At 38.4% G+C, this 25587-nt stretch overlaps 1 protein-coding gene across 1 annotated transcript in view; it reads left to right on the forward strand.

Moving 5' to 3' along the window:
* The window catches only part of TPPP (tubulin polymerization promoting protein), a 50174-nt gene that overhangs the window by 1071 nt on the left and 23516 nt on the right, over positions 1–25587 (forward strand). The window contains exon 2 of the mRNA XM_030446269.1: positions 11116–11430. Coding sequence (XP_030302129.1) covers positions 11120–11430 — 311 coding nt within the window. The 5' untranslated portion in view covers positions 11116–11119. The remainder of the gene's footprint in view (positions 1–11115; positions 11431–25587) is intronic.

Consider the following 25587-nt stretch of genomic DNA (forward strand, 5'->3'; position numbering starts at 1 on the left):
TTGAAGACAAATATATCCCCCTACACCACCCCCAAATCAAGAGCGGTTGCAAGTATTTATTCAGTCCTTGATAAAAGATCTTGTACCGGGGTGAAATTCTTCCATAGGGAAGTGTAATGTCAAAAGACTGTGCCTTAAACCTTGACAGCTTTGAATCTTCCAGTAGATGCTGCTAACAAGCAGCTTCCCTATTGCTTTGCAGGGTCTAACATGAGCAGGTTGAGGGGGCAGGATTGCATAACTGCTTATGTTTGTTTTAAAAAGAAGAGAAAAGGAGGGGCAAAACCAACCCCCAGCCCGAAATGAAACGCATTATGTATATGAGGCTGTTTTCACCTGCTTCCTGACCTTCCACATCGTTTTGTCAACTGGTACAATTAACTAGCATGCTTTGGTTTTATATATATATAGTGTTGTGAAAACGTGGGGCGAAAAAAATGAGAGATACTTATGTATTTTCATAGTCTCAGGCTTAAATAGCATGACTATTGATAGAATGTATACAATTTATTTATTTTTAAAATGTCAATGGCTATGGTCCCTCCCTGAGTCATAGTCATATCTCTTTAAATAGTCCATCATTTGTGACTGCTGAAGTGTATGTCCAGTATTAAATCATAGTACAGTGTAATGCTTAGATAGCACGCCATGCAGGGATCAAATTGCACATGAAGTTCACACAGGAATCTCCTGCAGTGCTTGCACTTGACCCTTGTAAGTGTAAGAAAAGTTCTTAAAATTGGAAATACACATCTAGCAAGTAGTTGTTTCTGCACCCAGTTTAAACTGTGGATTGACTTAAATAAAAAGTTATTTTTCACCTATTTTTATAATAGTGAATATATTAATTTCAATTAATTTCTGTTGGCAGTTGTATGATATAATTTATTTTTACTTTTTGTACCTTGAGTTTAAGGTGGGGGGGAAAAAAGGGTCTTTTAAGGAGGAAGGCAGTTTTGCCAATTAGTTTATTCTGATTATAGATAGAGACCACTAAGTGTACTTAATATATCTCAGAATGCTGTGGAGAATAAGGCATACAATGTTTAAACCTGGTAACTTATTCTCAGATGGTAACTTGAGGTGCAAATTAAAATAACACCAGATATATTTTTCCTTTTAACACTTTGATTATGCAGTTTGGTGTTAGAATGCCACTGTATTCACCAACCTATATCACTTCATGAACAAAACCAAGAACCATCTTTCCTGTGGTGTAGTCACTCAGTGATGTCATGTCTTTTCCATTAGTACATGGATATGCTTGCAGCCTTTGCATAAATGAAATGGACTCTTTTCAGCAAGGAACAAACAAGGATTATTTTCTCCCTCCAAAACCCATTTTCTGCTGTGTATATCTGAAATTATATGTAAGTATATAATTTCCACCCCTAGTGTTTCTCTGCCATACTGGCATGAAACTATGGGCAAAAATGTGTTTAGAAATATATTGCTTACTCTTTGTATTGTATCTGGGAACTGTGATCGGGGCCTTTAACTAATGTGTTAGATGCAATGTAACCATGGAACAAAAACTTGGGCCTGGCCCTAAAATATTACACAAAATGCTGAGTAAGACAGTATAGTAGTACAAAAAATGGGAATGCAGCTGTTCTTAAGAAGGATCCATTAGTACCTGTGTGTGTTTATCCAGATGTGTATTTTCTCTTTCTCGTATGCTAAAGCGAAGTTAACTGTAGAATTTAATGTAAGACTCACACAGTTCTCTGAGGGAAGTTCTGGTTTCAAAGGGCAGTCTTGGGACATGTGAATAATAGCTGGATTTTTGGGTGAATTTTAAATGTATTTATCTTGACTAAATAGCGAAAGATTGAAATACAATAAAAAAAAGATACATCAACCCACTATGAAACATTTTATTTTCAGGCTGCTCTATTTTTATAATTCTTAAGCTTAAAGTTTTGGGGTTTTTTGTTGTTGTTTGCTTTTTTAAATTTTGAAATTTTTCATTTTCAAATCAAAGCATTGTACAGGAAAAAAAAAATTAAAGTGTTTTGTCTTTTCTCCTTTTTTTTTTCCATAAGCGCCTTCATGTCCCCAAATCCACAAAAAATACTTAGTAGCAAACAGATGGCAAGTTTACCTCTGTTATTAATATGTGTACTGGGTGGGCAGTTCAGTTTGCTCTTGCTGCCAGTTGTGTTAAGGTTCCCTCTTTTTTTTTTTTTCCTCATCTCTCCTCTGCTGCATATTGTCCTCAATGTGTGATATGAACTTTGTTTGTCTTTGATAGAAAACCAAGAGGTAGAAACCTAGCCTATACAGATAAAATCTGCATTATGTGGCAGATAGAAAAGTCAAACACTAATCGAATTGTTTTAAATAATCTTATGAAGTTAATTCTTGCCCAGTTTGGCTAATCTCAAGAATAGGCTTGTTTATTGGTGTTCAAGTATTGGAGCAGTAAGCAAAATGAACACAGAGAAACTTTAAAAAGTAATAAAATCAAGGGTGTAACATTTTTTGCTTGAATCTCTGAGGGATGCAGCTCAAACAGGTTCTTAAATGCACAGCTGAAGAACAGTGTTCTATTAGATATGTGATAAGCAAATTTTTATAATGGAAATTCAAATTCTAAGAGGTCTTGCTCACAAAAGCAGAGTTTAATTGTTGCTGCCTCTGTATACTTTAAAATTAAAAACAACTCTGCATATACCTGTCTCATCTGATTTCACTATTGGAAGAACCAGTAGGCAATCAGCTCATCTTATTTGGCTTATAGAAGTGAGAGAACTTGTTGATGATTAACCAAAGGAAGTATTCCTCTCCTATTTTTATTTTTTAAAGAAACAAACCCTCTGCTTAAAGGTTATTTGTATTTTACTTTATTTTAGTTTAGTTTTTTTCACTTAAAAAAACAAAGCCCAGACTTTAAGGGCATAAGGGATATGAAAATATTCCAATCTGACTTATCTAATATAATATTAAAATATTCTAATCTGATTCATGTATTAGTTATTCTCAGCTAGTTATCTGAGACGAATAACATGCATTTGATAAACTTGTCTTTGAGGCATGCTTGACTAAGTGAATCTTCTGTATTAGGTGAAATCTAATGTGCAGATGTCAGGATGATGTATTTGCTGCTGTCCTTGGAAGTTACATTTAGTATTTCCAATGGTTGATTACCTCTCCCTAAGGAAGTTTTATTTCTAATTTGCACTGGCATAGCCTGAATTTTCAGTTGTTGAGTTTTTTGATATTTTTGACAGTAAAGAGACTTCAAGTATGTGATGCAGTATCTCTACAAAGGTATTTGAATACCTCACTCAGTTGTATTCAGTCACCTGAAAAATTACATTGGTGTAATTCTTTAAGTCTCTCATGGTAAAACATCTTGTCTCATGATTTTACAGCTTTTACCCCATCTCCAGTCCTTTGATCAGAAGTAATGTTTTGTGACTATGAAATCTTACAGTGCTTTCAAGGTCTGCAAGTCTCTGTTAGCTCAATTTTTCTGGTATCTCATTCTGTCCCTGTCAGCTTTAACTTGTTGTTTTGGGTTGGTTTTTTTTTTTTTTGCTTGTAAGTGGTACACAGAGTTTCCCTATCTTACTGGTGTTTGAAGTAATCTCTTTGCTATACAGTCCCTGATCTCTTTTCATGGAGAGAACTTCATTACTCATGGGTTTTACATAAATATTTTGAAAGGGTTCAAATTAGGAGTCTGCTCTGGATGGGGGTAGCAGGAGGGGATAACATAGAGTGTATGAAAAAATGAAGAAAGAAGAAAACTCTGCATTTGTAATGCTACAGGTTGGGAAACCTGTACTCAGCTAATGCTAAAATGATGATATGTCCAGTGTGTTGCTTGGGGCTGTAAGTTAATTATATGACTGACTACAGCTGAGAACATCTGTTGTCTTCCAGTCTTTTTGAATCTGTGATTACTAAAGCTTTTTTTGATGTACCATGATAAAATACCTCATCTAAACAGTTGATGCTCTTCTTCTGTTGTGCTTCAATCAGTGTGAATATTTTTACTTTTTTTACAAAAGTGTGTTCACTTTCTTTTGTGAAGGCAGTTTTAAAGTGCTGGCTTGTATATTTATGTCCAGGTATTTCCATTATCAACCAGTGACAGCAGCCCAGCAGAGCTCAGGATACTTTTAAGTAGAATCCTCAAATGGGATAGCTGCATAATGGAAAAAAATGCATAAGAGATCACTGTACATAAATGTGTAGTGGATGCCTGTATTTATGCTTTTGTCTTCATAGCTGAAACCTTGTGTAAATCATGTTGTGGTATTACAGTATTCTGTAGATCTAGTTAAGAGTTCTTTAGTTAGAGTTTTTGTGTAGTTTTAAGTGGTGTCAGGTGGATGTTTCTTTTAAAAGAAGAAATTTGTAGTAGTTCTATTGCTGATAAAGGTGTGTGTATCTGTGTAAAGGTGCTTCATTTACACATATCTGAAGAGGTGGTGTTTTATGAAGTGGTTCTATAGAATGAAGGAATGTAATGTTCTATGAAGCAAACTTAGTTTTGTATATAACTGATATTGTAGGGGTAACTATGTAGGTGAATAGAAGTAGTTTTTAGAAATTGAACAGTAATGACTACTTGTCCGCCGTCAAAATACTCTGTGCTTGATAATGTGTTTTCTCAGGTTCATAGAATCAGAGAATTGGCTGGGTTGGAAGGGACCTCAGAGATCATCAAGTCCAACCCTTGATCCACCACCGCTGCAGTTTACCAGACCATGGCACTGATTGCCACATCCAGTCTCTTTTTAAATATCTCCAGGGATGGAGAATCCACTACTTCCCTGGGCAGCCCATTCCAGTGTCTGATCACCCTCTCTGTAAAGAAATTCTTTCTAATGTCCAACCTAAACCTCCCTCGGCACAACTTAAGACCATGCCCTTCTGTCTTGTTGAAAGTCATCTGGGAAAAGAGACCAACCCCCCCCTGGCTACACCCTCCTTTCAGGGAGTTATAGAGAGCGATGAGGTCTCCTCTGAGCCTCCTCTTCTCCAGGCTGAACAGCCCCAGCTCCCTTAGCCTCACCTCACAGGACTTGTGCTGGATCCCTTCACCAGCCTGGTTGCCCTCTTTTGGACCTGCTCCAGGACCTCAATATCCTTCCTGAACTGAGAGGCCCAGAACTGGACACAGAACTCAAGGTGTGGCCTCACCAGGGCTGAGTACAGGGGCAGAATCCCTTCCCTGGACCTGCTGGCCACAGCGGTTCCTGATACAGGCCAGGATGCCATTGGCCTTCTTGGCCACCTGGGCACACTATTGGTTGTCCCTTTAAGGGCATACATAGTTTCATTACAGTCTGAAATAGTGTTTTGCTAAGGAGAAATATTGGGCAACTAAAGTAACCATCTCTTTTTGTCACTCTGCATGTCCTGCAGAAGGTCCTAACGTAGCTGTGTGAATCAGCCAGCCTTGCCCTTGTCCCTAGTGCTAGATACACATACATTGTTTAAACAACTCGCGCTTCAACTATGCAGTTCCTCATAAAGCCTGTGAAACAATTTATTTTTCTTTTAATTAAACTTACTTTAAATGTTGATAGAGTAGTTTAGCTTTGTTTGGTCTGCAGTGTTCTCTGCTCATTTTCCTTCTGTTAGATGCTAGGCAATATGGATGGTTCTCATTCACTCCAGCATCACATGCAGAGAAATATGCCTTTACTCTGGTTTCTACAGATACCTGTGAAGGAAACTTAAGGGAAGCTTTAAGAGCATTGTCTAAAGCATTGCGATTTATTAGGAGGTTGTTGCATTCCTCCAGCAATTTATCCCCTCCCTCAGCTTGAGTGTTTATGAAAAAATGTTGGAAAAAATAATCCATCTGCTGTACTTTGTCTCGGCTGTTTTTATTTGGCATAAATAATTACAGACAGAAAACAAATGAGAATTCCCTTGAACTGCAATTCTGTAATATTTTTAAAAATGAAGAAGACAGATCAAATACTAAAATAAAACAGATGCAGTCAGACAAGTTCAAATGTCTTGCACGTTTTTATAACGTTGTAAATGCCACTCATAAAAATAGCACCTCTCATGCTTATTGAAAAGTTACTTATTTTTTTGCTTGGATTAACTGGGAGGTTTTAAGATATTTTGGATGGCAGCTATTTGTGGTGTTACTGATTGTGCAGAAACAGATTCTGGTAAAAATTGTACTTTAGGTACTTGAATGCTTACCAACTCTTGATGTGCAGGAAGGATTAGCAGGACAGTGCAAGGTAAAAACAAGTGACAATTAACACAAAACTACTAGGTTATGTGTAGGTGTTCAGTTGTAGTATGCCAGTTTTCTAAATGCCAATGGCCTTTCAGTTTTAAGACCACCTAAGAAGTATCTTTAGGAAGGCTGGCACTTTGACCAGGCTGAGGAGCTGAGAATTCGGTTGTGGGGAGGTTGAGGCTGATGCTCATTTAGAGAATTTGCACAGAAATAGGAAGCTTATTGTGAGGTTACAGCAAAAGTGAAACTGTTAATGTTAACAACATATAGTTCTTCAAATCTTTATGTAATACCAGATTAACATGCTGGCTGTGTTAAATGCATTGCAAGGGGTCCACCATCTCTCTTGTCCCTTTGCTCTGTTTCTAGTTCTCAATAACATTGGTATATTCCTGGCTATTGTCATGTTGAGCATTCATTCAAATGTCTGATGTGATCACATGCATGGACAGATGCTGTCTGACTGAATATAGAATCTTATATTTCTTGTGCAAATAAATAGATGCTTTTGTAAGGTGAGGATGCAAGGATGACATTTTTGCAGGGACTAGAACAGTATATTTACTTGTAAGTCTGGTGTGTGTGCTGTGGATTACTTACTTGCCCTTCTTACCTAACAGATCCTGGAGACAAAAACATACAACCAAATTGCTAGGTGGCAAGAAGGATGCAGTAAGACTGCCTAGGGAATCTCTGTGTTGGATTACATCTTGGTGGGTATTTAAGGTGTGGTTAGGGTACCATCTCCACTCTATCTTGTGGCCAAAACTCTGAGGTGTGACTAAAAGCAAAACAGAACTTTGGACTTCACATAAAAACAACAGGAAAAGGAACTGCAGAACAGACGGAAACCAAGGACAGAATTTATAGATTTTTGCTGCTTATTTCTCTGTGTCATATGGTAGAAGGGGTTAAGAACTTAGAGGGGGATCAGGGCTAAGATTGAAAACTTTTCCAGAGATTCCATTTTAGGGCTGTTTTATCCAACTCACTGTCTTTGGGCTCAAAGATGAGGAATTTGCACTGCAGACTCTGCATTGTAGCTAGAGGATGACCCTGATGCTCATTGTAAATGTAACTTTGGGGTCTTGTGCAGTTGTATTGCAAGTGCAGTGGAGCATATGAGTGCATATGAGAAGTAGCATTGGCATATGGTCACCTCATAAAGGTGAGATTAGAGGCAAGAGTAGTTATTAGTAATACCATAATTGCATTGCAACTGTGGCATTTTGCTACTGAATCTTTTCTGCAGTCTCAGCATACTCCTTAGCAGAGGTTTGCTTGATGTTTGAATGCTTTCTGCCATTAAAAAGTTTGAACTAAGTTTTCCTTAGTTCGCAGGAACTCTGACCTTGCTTTAGCCAGTTCTTGATTAGTAAATATTCTAAAGAATGAACAGTTTCAAAATAAGTTGCCTTTTCTATTAACTGGGTTGAATCCGAGGCTGTAATGAGTATATGTGGTAGTGTTCTAGTCTTTTGTGCTGTCTTAAACAAAAACATGCTTATTCATTTCCATGGCAATAAATGATGCGAGAAGACTTCCATTAAAAACTGGTTATGTAATACTTGCTGCAAAGAAAGGCAATTCAACTGGGAAAAAACAGTCACAGCCTGCCACAGAGGCAAGCTAGTAAAAGCAGATGAGAAAGTACATTGCATTGCCCAAAATGCTAGGCTTTCACACTTTTGATAGTTTCCTATTTCTTGCACTTCTGGGGCAGATAAGCTATGCATTAGTTCTCAGGGACAGAGCAGAGAAGGTGCTGCAGTGAATTTCTGACCAAGTAGGATGCATGCATATTTTGTACAGCTGCATAAACTGCTGAAATTGTTGGCAAAAATAGTCTGGGTTTTAGTAAGTCTTCAGGTTGTCTTTGGTGCTGATAGATAGATCTGAGAGCAATTCCTCCAAGTCTAAATGGAAACTGTACCAGAATTCCTACGATATGTTGACACCTGGAGAGGATGTGGATAAGTGAGAGTGTAAATTAATATAGATCTTTGTAGAGCTGGCAGTTGGTGAGTACAAAGGCTTTGGGCTTATTTATATCTACCTGGTATTAATGCAGCTATAGAGAACCAACAACTGGAATTCACAGAAGCAGTAGCTACTTGTTCCCTCATTTTTTCAACAATCCAGGTGAATATATGACATTACATAGGGGAGTTCTTTCAGCTCCCTGTCTGCAGATGAGTATGTCTCTGGCTGAAAAGAAGTTTGGTAATAAGAAAAAACTTTGATAATGGTTTAAGCATGTGCTAAGAAGACAAGATCTGCACTTTCATTCAGTTTTAGCCTGAGTTTGTCATGACCTCAGTCAGTTTGGTCAGTAGCTTAATCTCTGTCTGTATAGGTATCTGTTTGTGTAATGTGCTACATTATTCACCCATTGCAGAGTGAGACAAGGACTGTTGTTTCATGATACTAAAGGAGTCTTACATGACACAGACTGTAGTATTTCATAACATTACTATTAATAAATATTCTTTGTGTTTCTGAAACTCCATTTTTTGGGGACAGTTGTTACTCACAAAACCTTCACAAATAGCATCTATTTATATATCTTTCTTAATGTCTTACATGGTTGCTTATGGTGATGTGGACCTTGCTATACTTGAGTCAGCAGTATTAGACAGGTTGGGATCAGTGGCTAGTCCATACTTCCTTCCCTCGTCAGGCTCTGGAAATGTAGAATTATCTAACTGTGTACATACTTGTCTTTTGTGATAGTAATGAAAAGCATTTCTTTGGTTAGCTGTAGTTGTTATGGTTGGCATCTAGACAGCTCATGCTTTTGAACAGTGGCTTAATTTTGTTTTACTGAACTGTAGAATGGGTAGGTTAGAGCAATCAGTTTTCTGTGTGTGTGAGATGATGCCCTCCCTTCCACCAGCTAGTGGTAGATTGTAAAATTCCTGGCTCTACTTTCCAGCTCCAGTAGATTTGAAGTGATGCAAGCTTGTAACAGACTTTCTGCTTTTGGAAGTCAAGCTTCCTTGAAGACCTAGATAGATCATTGATCTTTATTATCTGATTTTTAATGTAATTTTCTTTTGCATAGATTTTGTCATTGGTGTTTTTGTTTTCTTATTCTATTCTCTCACCACTGTGCTTATTGTTTTGGAGTTCAGTGCTGGAAGACTTTCAGAAAAGTTTGAGGTAAAATTATTGTTCTTCCAAGAGCAAGCAGGGAAAGGAAGTAGGCATAGGACTTGGCTACATTTTAGATTTTTTTATTGAACTTTAAATTTTCAAATATTTTTTCCTCTTTGTGCTTTTCATTTCATTTTATAGGTGCACATATAACTCTGTGGCTACAGTTGTTAAATTCCTGTCATACTATTTTTAATTTAGCATTTTGGTTTTTTGGCCAGAACTTTTGCTGACAGTGTAAACAAAAGAAAAGACTCCCTAGGCTTAAGATATAACAAGATTTTTAAGAATTAACTTGAATGTTTTCAAAATAGTAATGCTTCAGCTATTGCTGCATTTGATCAAGTGTGAAGGACAAAGGTATTTTTTAATTGAAGCTTGTTTCTAATTGTGAAACTATAGCTGCTGCCTAGCAGGGGGTTATGGTGAGTTCTGCTGCAGCATCCAGGAAAAGGCATACATTGGTTGTTCAAGTGACACTTGAACACAGTTAAGCTGTATCAGAACAGATGGAGTTTTAGAATTATTTCCATTGCTGAGTTGTCTGTATTGAAGTACAGTATATAAGCCAGAAGAACTATCTATCTGATGTGGAAATAAAACCTTAGGTAGAAATACATACCAATCTTTGCATATGTGGTCATCTTATACCGAGAGCACTGTGACTGTAGATGAACGGATGGGGTGTTAAGTCTGGTTGGCTTTACAGCTCTTATCCAGTAGTAGCCAAACTTCTGATACCTGAAGCACCTCTTTATGGGTACAAATTTGTAGCAGCACAACAGATCTGAATCTGGGAAACTGTCTGTATGTTGGGGTGGGCACGCAGTGCCTCCTGTCTTTGGGATTTTCATGGCCTCTTACTTCTGCCAAGCTAAGAGTGGATGGGTGGAAGGCAAAGGCTCCTATGGAATGCTTATGGTATGTTAGTTTTGATTTCGCTTATGAAGACACCTGAAAAACAACTTCAGTGCTCTCTTGCTCAGTTTAAGGTTTCTTTTAAAGGTGAACTTATCCAATTTGAACATAGAGTAATTTGAAAGTTTTTCTCTGCAGTACTGACATTCCTTCTTGTGCTTTGTGAATGTGTTCATTCCAAATGGATTCCACACCTACTGTTCTTTGGGTGTAAACTTCAGAACTGATTGATTTTGTTAACAAAGAGACTCATCTAATAATTTCTGAGACTTCCTGACTTGTTAGCCCTTACATTGTGTCATATAAGGGTTATAACAGCAATATCTTTGCATTTTCAAACTATTTCATTTTTCAATAACAAATAAGTAAGAAGTCAGAGTCCAGAAAATAAAGGCTCTGTTTTTCATTCAGAAATAAAAGTGAATAGTAATGCCTATAATGTCAAGGGCATACTTGTAGTATGACTGTGGTGATAGCCATTTAAAAACAAAATAAAAAAAAAAGGGGGGGAAAAATTTAACACTTAAGTTACTTGTTGGCTGGTGTAATGATGGTGATATTATGCTTGTACCCTATTTTGGAATATTCTCTTTCTGACTTTTTATAATGTGCTTGAGTTTTTTTCTACATGGGTAGAGAGCTACGTAGGTCTATGTATAGACTGTTGTTTGGTGGTGGAGGGCACTGAGCTCTTGCTAACTTTATAGACCACTTATTCTTCATATGTTGTGACATGGACTGTAGCTTAAGTTAAACCTGTAGCTTAACAGAAAGTATTGCAATTTAATGTAATCAGTTTACCCTTCTCTTCTTTATAGCACAATGTCTGAAAACAAAGTGAAGTCAAGCAAACCTGTGAATAAAACTCCTCCAAAATCTCCTTCAGATCCAGCAAAGGACCGAGCAGCAAAGCGGTTATCCTGTGATTCAAACAGCTCCCACGAGGGAGCTATGGCAGGAGAAGTAAGTGCTCTGGAAGAAGCCTTTAGAAAATTTGCTATCCATGGTGATACAAGAGCCACAGGAAAAGAAATGCATGGGAAGAACTGGTCAAAGCTATGTAAGGACTGTCATGTGATAGATGGGAAGAATGTGACAATCACAGATGTTGACATTGTCTTCAGTAAAATCAAGTAAGTTCCTTTCTGCCATTGGTCTTGTGTGGCCCCAACATGTTTTGTAGCTATAATCTAAATTTATCTTCTGTTGCTTAGATGTTGTGAGGCACTATATATATATCTCTGTCAAAATCAGTCTTTTTCTTGTTCCTTTATGAAACTGTGTTGTTTTGTCTGAAGATAATAGCTTTCAGCTTCTGTCCTGTGGTCTTAAACTGGCTTCAGTCTCGCAGCTTTTATGCTCTGCAAAGAGGTATTTGATCAGGACAAATGCAGGCTATGCTAAGACACAATTTTGTTCACTGCAGTAAATGATGTGACTGTTTCCTGAAGGATATCTGAATTAAATCAGGATGTAGTTTTACATTTTGTCAAAACTTGGCCTCAGAAGGCTGAAGCTAAGGTGAGATATATACCCACTATTTCAACAACAGACCTGACATCCAGCAAAACACCTACTCAGGTTTAACCATCATTTAAGGGATGTAATGCTGGGGGGACATGCAACCTGACTTGCAAAGTCAGAAGAAAAGGCCTTTGATCTTGAAAGGTGCATGGTTAGAATGATGTTACTTTTTTGATTTCTTTTGTTTCTTTACTTCTCAGGAATCTTATCTAGGCAATTGAAAACACTATATATGCACAATCCAATGCTCTTGCTCTTGGATCAGTCCACTTTTCTCTTAAAACCCCTTATATTTTTTGGAGTTGTGTTGCCAGAGTTAGGTATACTATCTGTGAACTCTTATCTGAAATGGATGCTTAGTGTGTATAGTTGTTTTTCTTTCTTTCTTCATCTATGATAAACAATGCTGGCATTTTTTTTTCTCTCATTGACTTAAAAACTACTTGCTTATGTCAGTATCTGTACAAGTTAGTTATAGAACAACTCCATGATACGCCACACATGATTGTGCAGCATAGCAGATATAAAGAAATATCAGACAGTTTTGATGCCTGCTTGTGTAGAAGGAATCCAGTCCTGTTCTGCACGAACAAGTTGTGAGGTGGGGGGGACCTGCAGCTCAAGCAGAATGTCAGATATGCCCTTGCACTTATTCAGCAGTCTCAGCTCAGCTTGGGATTTTATGTCCCTGCCTTTGTAGGGAGGTGTCTGTTCAGCAGTTCCTCAGACCTTTCTCCTGTGACCACTGTAAAGTGTTGTCATTTCTCTTGGGAGAAACGCATCTTCTTTTCCATGCTGTATCTAGTATTTAATAGTTCAGAAGATAACTGCCACAAATGCAAAAGCACATTTATCTTGATTGTTTATGCACTTTATATATTATTGTCCTTCAAAATTGTTTTATTTTTAAATTAATATTGCTCAAGTGGCAGGTGGGGAAACAAAATTATGCACTTTTGCTATCTTTAGTGGGAAGGTTTTTTTTATGTATATGGTTTCACAAAGTATACCCCCACATTTCTAAAGTGTTGGGTTGGATTTTTTACATTTTTATTCTTGGGAGCATATGTCAGCATTTAATTTCAGTCTAGATTAAATTTATTTCACATACAGTATTTTAAGGTTTAACAAGGGAAGGTTTAGTGGCTGTTCTTACTCAAGCATTAGTAATACGCTGTAATTTAGGAGGTGTATGCGTAGGCTGAGTATACAGGGTTTCTTGAGCATGTTCAGACAACTGCTTTTACTTGTTTTCCCTTTTGCTTCACATTTAACTCTAAGCTAGAGGATAATGATCAATTTGGTGATGCATCAGAGCAGGCATACTCACAGAATAGACTCTTGCTTATTTCCATTTTACAAGCAGCATCTTTGCAGCAGACCACTAGGATTTTTAGACTCCCAAGTTTTTCCCTGTGTTGAATGACAGACATTAAACACAATACATGAATCTCCAGTTCCCCAGAAAGTGCTCTTCACTGTTGGTTTTTTAGGTTCTTCAGCTAGACTGTGTCTCAAAAGGTGGACCTTGTCCTGGTATTCTTGTGGTCAGCCAGAGTGGTTCCTTGAGATGGGGCTGGTGGATCTTGGCAGGTGAAATGAAAAGCCAAAATCCACTTGAGAGAAGTAGCAGTGTGTATGAATTTGTAAGTGGCATGCCTAGAGATCAGAAGAGCCACCTAAATTATTCCAATTATTTTGTATTGCAGTAGTAAAGTTTGGATAGACTGTAATTTCTAAAATAATAGGAAAGTAAAAGTTTGGGGCTTTTTAGGTTATGAAAACATACAATAAAGACACATGTTAGGACATGGTTATCTTGTGCATGTTGCACCTAGAAAAGCAAAAGAAATAGTGAAGAGTACATTACCAAGTTTTACAATGTCTCATGGGAAGAAATCTGTTAAAATGCAGCAAACCCAATTAAAGTGGGTAATTACATGACAGTAAATGTAATTAGGAAGCAAGTTTTCCTTGCTGAGTTTTATAGTTTCATGGTCAAAACTTGAGATGTTGGGACTCTTTCCTTTGTTGGTTTATTAAACTGCCCACACCACCATAAATTTTCATTTCAAAGCTAGCTCCTTGCTTAAAGTAACATAAAAATCTCTATTGCTAATTGGCACCAGGATAAATTTGTCTCTTTTAAGTGGCAAAAATGAAGCAACTCCTTCTCTGAGAAACCTGATCATATAGTTGTTTTAAAAAGCAGCCTCAGAATTCTTTGTTGGGAATTAAATTTTTTAAATGATCCCAAAATTCATAGCCATACTTGAAGACAAGGATAAGTCACAATCATATTCTATGGGAAGGAAATTTTCATGCCAGGACCAAAAGTAGTATTCCATGTTTTTTGTAATTAAAATAACTTCAATTTCCCTGTACCTTGGGCTTCTGTGAAAATGTAAGGGCTTAGTATATATATAATAATAATATATATAATATATAATAATAATATATATAATAATAATAATAGTATATAAATAATAATAATATTAGATAATTCCAGGCATTCATTTTTCACATACAGTCTGAACCTTATATAGATCTCCTTCTTTTATATTTTGCAAATTAAGAATGATGATGCAGTCAGGGTCTACTGAATTTACAGACATACAATGCAGACAATGCAATAGCATTTGAAAATGGTTTTCATGAGAATGGGAATTCTGTGATTAGCTTTCAGTAACTGAAATGATTGCCTTCTTTCTTGGAAATTTTGCTCATTGACTGAGTGCTTCATTTGTGTTACTGTTGCAGAGTTGCAAAAGTTTGTAGGCTTTGTGTTTTGTGTGTAAATTGTATTGTGGAGTCCAAGTATGAGTTTAATGAATCTTGTTGCCCTAGAGAAAGCAAGATCATTGGTGATGCAGGAGGAGGGTGCATAAGCATTCTGCATTTGATCTGAAAAGCAACATGTGGCCACTTTATTCTTAATCCAGCTAGACTGGGAGATACAACACTCTAAGAACTCTTCTTGTATCAAAGAAAGCAGAAGATTCAAGAAGAATAAATGTTACTGATCTCTGACCAACATTCTGGCATGTTGTCCTAGTAACTTAAATTTCTTTGTTTATTGGGGTCAACAACTGCTCTGGGAAATTCGATATGTTAGCTATGCCATGGGCATACTCCACTTATGGTATGTAGTTAACATGGTAATAGTAATAGCCCTAATATAAATACTTCTGCTCTTACTTTAGAAGTGTTACCAGTCAACATTGCAAGAGTATGGTATAAGCACTGCCATAAAACTGTTAATTCTATGATATTATTAGACAGAAAAATAAAAATATTTCTGTTTACACTGTATGTTACTATGGTTGCAGGCAGGGCTGGGTGACATCATGTTTTGGATCCATTGTGAGCATTTATTTAGATAGTTGTCTCCATAGAAACATTTGTTTGTTTTGATGTTACTATGTGTTAAATGTTAAACAAATTTTTGTGATTCTATACTGGATTGTTATCGAAGACTAGTTAATGTACAGAAGCTTTGTAAATACACCTTGCTTCCCAACCTCTAACATATTTTTGGTAAAAGATCAGCTCCTCTCAAAATTCCTTTAATAGTTTCATGTGTTGATCTGACATGTTTTCTTGTTGCTGAGGAAGCCATGTGTGCTAAAGGCCAGAAAACTCTCCTCCATCTTTCTGAGAAAGGAAGGTCTGGTTCCCATGGGGAATCTTCACAACACACTTAACTGTGCCCTGACTTTTGAGCAGTCCCACCCATTCTCTATCCTGAGCACATCTTGCCCAGTCAGCCATTTAGCCTGGTTCCTGCTCTCTGGGTCACTCAGCACTCCACAGCAGTGCTTCCACCTGAGACCAGCAGTAGCAGTTCACCATTGTTGCAAGACTGTCAAAGAATTAAAATGGATAATGTTTGCTCTAAGCAGCTGGCAAGATAACTCTTGGCAAGAATGAGTACATGCTTTCCTCATTTGTAAACGATAATATAATAGTTTTCTTTTTTTCTCTGCATTGAATGGAGATATTTGTTGGTTTCTTAATATATGTATAAGGAGTAGTACTTTGACACACTCATTCAAAACAACTATCTCTTTATGAGGTTTCTTTATTGTAATTTGTATTTAGCAGAGATTTTACTGAAGCCTCTCAAATATTTTAAATATTTAAGTAGGTATGAAGTAGTCTTTAGATGAAAATGGAGAACATAGTAGTTGTAAGTTTTATTTTTACTGGAGAGATTCTTTTAACATTGACATAGAATCTGATTTGTGTAATCTTACTTCACTCATGAAGTAGGCATAACAAGTTAACTTGTGTACTATAATATGTCTACATCAGGAAACAAGTTTTAGGTGGATATAGAATGGTATGCAGAATGTAATCTGTGCTAATGAATCTTTATTGTGAGGTTGTGCAGTTATAGGTAGAAATGTAGGTAGGTCACAATAGAAAGTGTTCTTTAGTACCATGCTTCATTTTAAATGATATTAAGATCTGGTTTTATTTCTTATCCAGGAAGCCTAATGATGCCTTTTACATTTTATCCTTGAAAGGCTTTCTTCTAAGATGCATAAATCTAAAATAAAAGCAGTGATTTAATAGTAAAGGAAGATGAGTTTTTGATCCACTTGCAGTTATACAGCCTTGTTTTATGCATGGTGAAGTTCTGGACTCCTAATTATGTATGCTGATTATGATTTGAAAGAACACTTTTTTGTGTGAGTAGACATCACATGTAAACCTATAGTACAGTGGTGGGTGATCTGTCTCCCAGCTAAAATGGAATGCTGCCTGCTGTCATACACAGTACCGTGGAACAACTTATGTCACACTGGCATATGCTACTTGTGGACTACAAGGACTTTTACTGGTTTAGATTAGAAGTAGGGCTCTGGTATAAGATCTTGTGGGTTTTTAAGAGGGTTTTTTTCATTGGTTGGGGTACTTTACAAGGTTGTTTTTTGTTTTCATCGTTTGGGAGGGGAGGGGTTTGTACTTTCTTGCATGTTAGCCTAATTTCATGGTACTGCACCATCATTTAAAGTTGCCAGTTTTTCATTTATAAAAGCAGCTATGTGAAATTCACACTAGTTACATAATTACCTCATTTTACTGATTAACAAGCAAGTATTTTCTGGAGCGTTAAACATCAATGTAGACTTTGTCTCTTGTTTTCCATGGGCTGAAGCAGAATTTGATAACAGTGTGAAGGGGGAGGCAGCTTTGACTGTGGCACCCAGGTAACTGTAGTGGTTAAGAGCCTGGGAGGAGTGAGGAAGATGAGCAACAGAACTACAGCCTTGGACTTGAGAAGGGCAAATTTTGGCCTGTCCAGCTTACCCCAGGGAACTGCCCTGGAGGGCAGAGGGGCCCAGGAGAGCTGGTTGATGTTCAATGCAGCTTCCTCAGAGCAGAAGAACAGACCATTCCCATGTGCAGGAAGTTGAGCAATCCTGGTAACAAGCCAACATGGAGCTTTGGAAAGAGCTCAAACAGAAGAAGAGAGTATGGAGGAAGGAGAAGCAGGGAGAGGCTATAGGGGAGGAATACATCCTATGCATGAAGGAACAGACTGAGGAAAGTCAGAGTTCAGCAGGAGGTGAGGCTACTGAGGGAGGTGAAGGAGAGACAGCATGAGATGTTTCTGTCAGTACAGTGGTAGCAAAAATAAATCCTCAGTGTGGCAGGGGACCCAGTGACAGGGAAAAGGCAGAGGGTACTCAGTGCCTTTTCTTGCTTTCCCTTTCAGCTGGTAGGGCTTGTTCTTGGGGTTGCCAGGTCCCTGAGCCTGCTAGCAGAGTCTATGGGCATGGAGCAGTACCCACAGTAAAGGAAGCCAGAGTTAAGGATCCCTTGAGCCAATTAGATGTACACAAGCCCATGGGACCAGTTAGGATGCATCCAAGTGTGCTGAAGGAGCTGGGCAATGTCACTGCAAAGCTGTTCCCCACCACTTTAAAAGGCTGTGGGAGATGGGGGAGGTTCCCAGTGACTGGAAGAAGGCAAGCATCACACACATCTCAGGAGGGGTGAGAAGGAGGATCCAGGGAACTACAGGAGAGTGAGGCTCACCTCAGTTGCTGTGGAGATTGTGAAGCAAATCCCCTGGGAAGGCCTTTCTCAGCAGCACACAAGGGACAAGAAGGTGATTTGCAGCAGCCAGTGTGGATTTGCCAAGTCATGCCTGGTCATTGCTTTCTGTGATGAAATGCAATGCAATGAAATTATATTAAATGGCTGGCAGGCTGGCACTTTGAGCGGAGTGGTGCAGTATGCCTTGATTATGGCCAAGGCCTTGGCCCCAGTCTCATCATCATCAAACTGTGGAAGTATAGTGGGCTGACAGTCTAGGGAGCAGCTCTCAGGTCACGATATTGAGTGTGAGTCAGCAGCAGTCCTTGCAGTGAGTGAATGGTGGCAGCGAGGAAGGGCAGCCACATCATGGTCTGCTTGAGTAGATGTGTAGCCAGCAGACCCGTGGAAGGGATCCTTTCCTTCTGTTTGGCTCTGGTGAGATTATATGCAGAGAGCTGTGCAAAGCCCGGGGCTTTTTGGTTCAAGAAAGATTTATGCACGGGAACAAGCCAAGTCAACCGTGATGGTTGGGGCTGCTTATGGTATATGATGACGGTGGTAGGAGAAAAGCCAAAAGTTTCTTACTGATCCTGTATAGGTAGTAGAAGTTAATTTGGTGTTCTGAAACTAAAGCTGGAAATACTATAGGAAGAAAGCACATGGGTATGTATGCATGTTGTTTGACTCTGTAGTCTAGCTTTTTGCTAGAAATCATCCATTTTGTAAAGAAGGCTGATATACAATAAATGTTACAATTAATCTAAATGGAATTGAGGTGCATTTGATGCAGTTTTTCATCTTTCTGCTTTTTCTTAAAAAAATTTAGAAATTAAAAAAACCCACAATCTAATAGGCTGACTTGGGAGAACCTAGGTTTGTGTTCTTCCCATTATCTAGAAGTTTAAGAGGATGGTTTTATCACTGAATTAGAGCAAACGTCGTTAAAGACTGGGTGAAATAGTGAGCTGAAGTGTTGATTCATCAACACCCAGGCTTAAAAATAGGCAATCCATGAGTCTGTACTAGCTTCCCTCCTCTGTTTTGTCTTTACCAGCAGTGGGAATGTAAAACTGTTCCTCAGAGATGTTGGCATATAGTTTTCAACTTTTTGGAAGTCAGTATTGTTAGGCTACTAGATCCCATGATTTGTATTTGGTTGGAGTCTTGAAATGCTTGGGAGATGGAGTCTGGGGCTACTATTACAGGGGAGAAGAAGAAGGATCACTTGTAAGACTACTGTGAGACAGGTTAGTTTTACCCTACTGAGGATGGAAATGCTGTGTGTGCTGATGTGCTCCTCAGGGCTGTCCACAACATGGTCTTATCTTGATGGAGTTAGATCTGAGCCACAAAGGTTTAACTAAGGAATTTGAAACTGCTTCTGGAAGGGATGTTACATATGGGGCACCTCTTAATGTTTGGCTCAGCTCTATCTAGACTGCTGGTTGCTGAGTGGTTTTAGGTGCTGTGTGGAGTTAGGATTTGCTGTGTTAGAACACCCAAGTAATGTTACTGGACACCCCTCCTTTGAAAGTCCTCATCCTAATTAATTAACATGGTGTTACTCACTACTCTCTGGCTTCATTGGAGGTGCTTATCACTTGCTTCCTTTCTTTCTAAACTGAAGAAACACCAATGAAATCCAGATTTTTCTTTGAAGCTTGTTGCTGACTCTGCAAGGGTTTTTTAAATGCATATGTATGTATTCCTAGGAATTAGAAAACCAATAAAAATTTTAAAAATGGCATGGGGTCCTGCTATAATCCCCTCAAAAGCAATCCAGGCTGTACTTTTGAGAATTTGTTTTTCCCTGTTTCATACTCAGTATTAGGTCCTCATTCTTTACAAAGGTTCTGGGTGCTATCAGCAGGTAAATAATTCTTAAAACCTTGGTAAGACTGCTGATGTTGGTGCTGATTCTGAGAGCTCCCAGAACATTTTCATTACATAAACAAATCTCTATAGCAACCTTGTCTAGGAGGAGATGCTATTTTAAAATGCTTTTTTAAAAAATGAATTTTTATGGTTGAAGGAGCAAATGCAAAAAGGTATTCAGTTCCAGGAAGATCATGGCTAAGAAACCTAAACCCTTCTGGGTAAGGAGTAAATCCCAGGACACTGCTGTTTTTTCTGCACAGAAGTACAGTTACTGAATTACTGGTTGTTTTGAAGAGCAGCATTGTATCCTGAATAGCCAACACCAATCTTTGCAGCTCTCTCATCAGAATGTTAGTATTGTTGATTTAATTTAGCAAGTGAGTTGAGAAAAGATGACTGTGTTAAAAAAAAAAAAAAAAGTGTGTGTGAAAATGCTTGCAGTCTGCCATTTTGTTAAGTAATGATTGCCTTCAATACTCTGATCCACTGCTTACTAGAAAGACACAACACCGAAGGCAGGAAGGGAATGTTTCTGTACTGTCTATGTTTCTGTACTATCTGGACATCAATAATACAGGCAGACAAACCCAGAAAACCTTACTGCAGTGTTTTTCATCAAGCCTGTAAGTTTCTGCGTGGAACAGCTTTGAATCAAATCTGAATCTTTGTCAGTGATGGCAAGCAGTGGAAAATATCTTCGGGCAAGTTGTTTCAGTGGAGACAGGACTTTGTTGTAAAAACCATTGCCCTTCATGTTTATTTTGAATGTAGGATATTCCTAAAGCTCAGTAGCTTTTCTTGATGCCTTTACTTTTCAGTAATTGTTTCTGGAGATGCCCTTGGGCAATATTTCCATGTGCTGTTCAAAGCCACATAGCACACAGCTAACAAGAGCTTGCTGCAGGCTGTGCTAGCTGCAGGAATGGAAGCAATTCAGCCACAGCTATGTGATGCTGCACTGATGGGTGGTCCAGCCTGTTGCATTGTGCCAGGTGAATGCTCCAGCTTTTTTGGCATGAGCTTGGTGTTTTAAATGGCATGCTTTGCAAAAGGATGGTAATAAGTGCTAGAAGAAAATGAAGGGCATAACCTTAGCAGCACCAAATTATCTTCCTTCTCCTTTGCCTCAACTTTGTTCTGGGAGGGTTACAGAAGTGTAAGGAATATTTTAGTCTTACACTGTTACCCTCTTCATGATTTCCCACAGACTTTATAGGATACTTAGAAAAAGTAAAAAGGTTTCTGTAGTGCTCCTTCAGCAGACAGAAAAGTATGTGGCTGTGAAGAGAAGAATAAGCCACCATCATCTGATGACAAGAAGTGTTGTACACCTGTTCATCCCTTTGTGTCTGCTGATACAGCAGAGCATGGTACCACTTAGTGTTATTTGTGGTCATGGAACCAGCAGCTGCAGAACAGTGGTGATCTTTGGCACCAGCCTGTGACTCTCATGACCCAAGACAATAGTTGCTTCATCGTCCATGTCTTGGCGCTTTATTCTATGCCCTTCAGCTTTGTTTAAAAAAAGAAAGTTAGCTAATGAGAGGAGCAGTTGTTTTGCTGTTAGATGTATTTTTTTGATACATAAAAGATGCAACTGCTAGCTTTTATGTCCTCATAGAAGTGTGTACAAGTTAAGTTGTTTTGGTTTTTTTTTTTTTTCATCTAACTACAGATATAGACTGATACTATAACATAATCGTAGTTCATTACACAAGTGAAAAACCAGTAGGAGAAAACAAGGTAAGTCTGTGTTTATTGTCTGGAATCTAACTCTGCTGTACACCATCTCCAACTATACTCATTATAGTCCCCAGTGTAGTACCAATTCACCCTGGATCTATCTGCTTTATTATACTTAAAGTGATTGTTACTCAGTGTGGGTGTTGTTTCTGAAGCCTCTGAATCAAACTGGCAGTGCTGAGAATGGAGATTTTATCTAACCCAGAGTAGTGTGGCAGTGATACAAGAGGCTGACACTGACAAGTGGATCACAGAGGACAGGGTAGGCAGCTCTTACTCATCATCATGTGCAGCTTGTATTTCACAAAAAAGGTGTTGTGTGTTCACTTCTGCAAGAATGAGGCTCTGTGGTATGGGATAGATGAAAAATGGTGACTGCACTGTTTACCATCTTGTCTAAGCACAAGCTATGACTATAGCTGTGTGTAGCAGTTACGACTGCTGCATGCCAAGTTAGTTTGTGGTTTTAAGTTAGGCTCTTGAAATAGAGACAAAGGGACTGTGCTTAGGAAGGAGATGTTTTTATTTATTGCAGGTTTGTACAAAACTGGATACTTGGTGCCTTACCACAAATCAAGCACCCCAAACAAGATTTTCTGCAACATATTTATATACAAAACTGTAAAGTTAGTAAGCTTCCAGATCTATCCTTCTTGCAGTAATTGGTTAGCAATTTACATATAGTTACATATGGTTACATCACTATTTCTACTATCACCGTGCTCAGGGTAAGGGTCTTCACCTGGGCAGGTGTCTTTTTGACCCAGGGGTGTGATTTTTAGCATTTTAATTTCATTGAGCTAAATTCACCTAAAGGACACAATATTACAGGTTCTGTAGCTCTCTAACTACCCAAGACTGGTTCAGCAGTTGATCCTCTTGATTTTGGTTTCTTCTTTCTCACCTTCTGCATTCCTTAGGTCCAGTTATCCATATAGACTTTGAGTGTTGTCTGTCAAGTTGGTGATTTACATGAGACACCCTTAAAAACTCTTAACTTCAGGCCTTCTTCAGGGCCTAGTTATTCCAGGATGTTCTTTCTTGGTGCTAGCTGCGATACCAATTGTGTGCCTTTGACTACAATTTTAACCTGTGTGTGTGTACATATAGAGAGTACATTTTGCTCAAAATAATTACATCATTATAAATTTCTGAGTTATTTTTCAACAGTGGCACTAGGGAAAATAATGTCTCAGTTTAGTGGTCAGGATGAACTGAAACTCAGAGAACAGAATTGCTTTGTATTACTCCCTTCCACCCTCCTGGGGAAGATGAAAGGGGAACAGGAAAGAAAGAGACTTAAAGTTTGGAAGTTAAAATTAGAACAGGTGTAATAGAACAAGGAAGGGATGGTAACACATTGGATAAGGAGCAAATATACATATATATACAAAACTTGATTTTGGTGATTCCTGATATAAGGTTCTGAAAGTCCTTCATGGCGGAGCTGACTTGGGAAAAGGGCCCAAGGCTCTTCCCAGAACCTTACGGATTTGGATCCTGTAAAGCATGTGGCAAGCTGATGACAAAGCAGAAGCCTCTCTCCAAGATCTCCGAGTGCAGTGAAGCAGCAAGTAAGAAGGGAGTGGGACGCAGGAGGCTTCCAGTGCTCCTGGCTTTTATAAAGCATGGCAGGAAATGGGATGGAATACTGATTCTTCTCTGTTTTGTCCCACTGGGTCCCTTAGGGTCCTAAGCACTCTCTCGCTAGGTCCTTGTAAAATTAGCTGGGACCATAAAATTAGCCTGTGCACTCTGTGGTGGAGTAAATAATTTTGATCTGTAGAGGACAGATATTTTACGTGAGATTAAGAACTTAATGTCAGGCTTGAGACCACCACCACCTCACACCCCCCCCTACACACACACACACACAGGGGGTGTTGGAGTAAGCACACACCATGGGTTAATAGATAAGGCTTGCTGGGTGTGCTGGTCACACGTGATGGTGTATCCCAGGCAAAAAAGGGGGAGCCAAGAGGAAAAAGGTAGGGAGAATAACTTCCAGGGGAATCAACGTTGTCTCCGTGGGAAGACTCCTGTTAAACTTAGGCCTGTCAGATCCTCTGAATTCATCTCCCAAGGGAGGCTCACTTTGTAGGTCCTGCTGACAAGTTTAATTATGTAAGCTGTTTGTATCTCTGCAGTGGGATGGTGTAATAAACTGTCTCTGAAATGTTTATCAAGAGCTTTTTTTTTTTTGTGATTTACTGCTGAATCTCGGACCTAACAAAAACACTCTCTCAAATGAAAATATGTTATGAATCCTCTTTTGATACTCCTTATACTTAGTCTTCCCGTGTCTCTATTAATTAACACATAGTAACCTGCCCTCTCCCATTCAGTGAGCTGGGGGGAGGTGATCTTTTTAGGTAGTATGTTGCAGTACCCAGGGGTCATGACAGTGACTCAGTAGGGACAGAAAATTCCTAACACTCCATACTGCTCTGCAAAAAGAAGTCATAACAATTGGTCCTAAATATCAAAATAAGGCTTTAGTTGTACTTTTTGCTTAAAACACAGGCATCACTATTTTGGAGTAGCGGGTATTCTAGATAAAAAGCTTATTATCTAACAATGTGCTAAGATAATAACATCTAACAAAGAAGTGAAACAACAATGCCTAACATCTGACAAAAAGGCAAGAGGAAGAGAAGAATCTGAAGAAAGAGGAGAGAGAGGGAGAGAGAGAGAGAGAAGGTAAATATCACCACCCTTGCATTCAGCAGAGTCTCTCTGAAAGTTGTCTGGATTGCTGCGGTGGGAAGTGCACCCCTGGGGCTGGTCTCCCACTCTTTTATAACCATCTTGGAGATTCCCTGTGCTCTGGGGTTTTCTCAGAAGTTCTCTGCAGAGAGAGGGAGGGGATTGTTTGTCCCTTACTGTCCCATAATATATCCGACTGCTGCTGTGAGCCTCGGTTACCTAACCAGTGTTGTAGCGTGGCTGCTACTCAGCTGGGGGAGAACTTTACAGAAACAGTTCTCTACAGCATCTCTACAGGGCACATCCTGTTTCAGCTATGTAGTTGTTTGAGAAAAAATGGTCAAAAGGTTTTTATCACTCTCTCACATAACCGGTATGGCATATTTAAGTTACTTATATTTTCTTTCTTTGATGGATACTGCATAGAAACGGATGCCTGGGGCACTTGTAATTCAAGTGAAAATCAGTGTGCTCCTGTGGGTAAAACAGCATGTGTGATTCTCATTTGGTGTAGCATCAATGGGAAGGTTTGTAGGTTTGTGGGTAGTGTGCAAGCTCTAAAAGCAAGTGTCTAGTTAGAGAGTTTTAAATTAGGGTTTTTTGACGGTGGTATTTAATTATTTATTTATTTAGCACAAGAAATGAGCAGGTGAGTTGATGGTCTTAAGAGAGTTGTTAGGTAGACAAAGGAAGAAATAGGGACTAATTTGGCATTTATAGACTCTTACAGCTTTTTGTAAGTTTTTATTAAGTTGAGAGATAAGTTTCAAGTATCAGAAAACAGTAAGTAAATGTGCCTAAAAGTATCTATAACAAAAGAAAATGTGCACAACATACAGTAGCTGATAGCCACTCTTCTAGGTGATATTATGTATATCAAAAAGTAAAGTATGTTGATACTTTACAAGCATTATATTGGAAATAAGTTTCAGATTAAAATGGTGATGAACTGTGGATTAAATTCAGGACATTTCTCTATGCTAATAATGAGTGGTGTGAATGCAAATCTGAGAGTAAAAACTATAATCTGATTAAACTTTTTTTTTTTTTTCTCCTAGTAAGTCCTGGTAAAGTTAAAAATGAACAGTGAAGAGTACTCATCATATGGAGCTTAACAGTTTATACGTCACGTGGCATTTTCTTGATCTGTTAATTTAGTGTTATCCCTTTTTTACTGCAAGGGCATGTTTGTAATTTTGATTTATGAGCTATGATGATACACTTGATTTGTTTATGAACAGCAGTCTGTCCTACAGGCAGTGCTACTGGAGTCTGAAAGACTAGATGTTGAATTAGCTCCTGTGGAAATTAATCAGTGGTCCTCATTCAGAAGATTTTGTATTATAAATAAATCAGTATTTAATAATCTGGTAAGTAAGACAGTCTCC

The sequence above is a fragment of the Calypte anna genome, chromosome 2, assembly GCF_003957555.1.
Source record: "Calypte anna isolate BGI_N300 chromosome 2, bCalAnn1_v1.p, whole genome shotgun sequence".
Taxonomy (NCBI): Eukaryota; Metazoa; Chordata; class Aves; order Apodiformes; family Trochilidae; genus Calypte; species Calypte anna.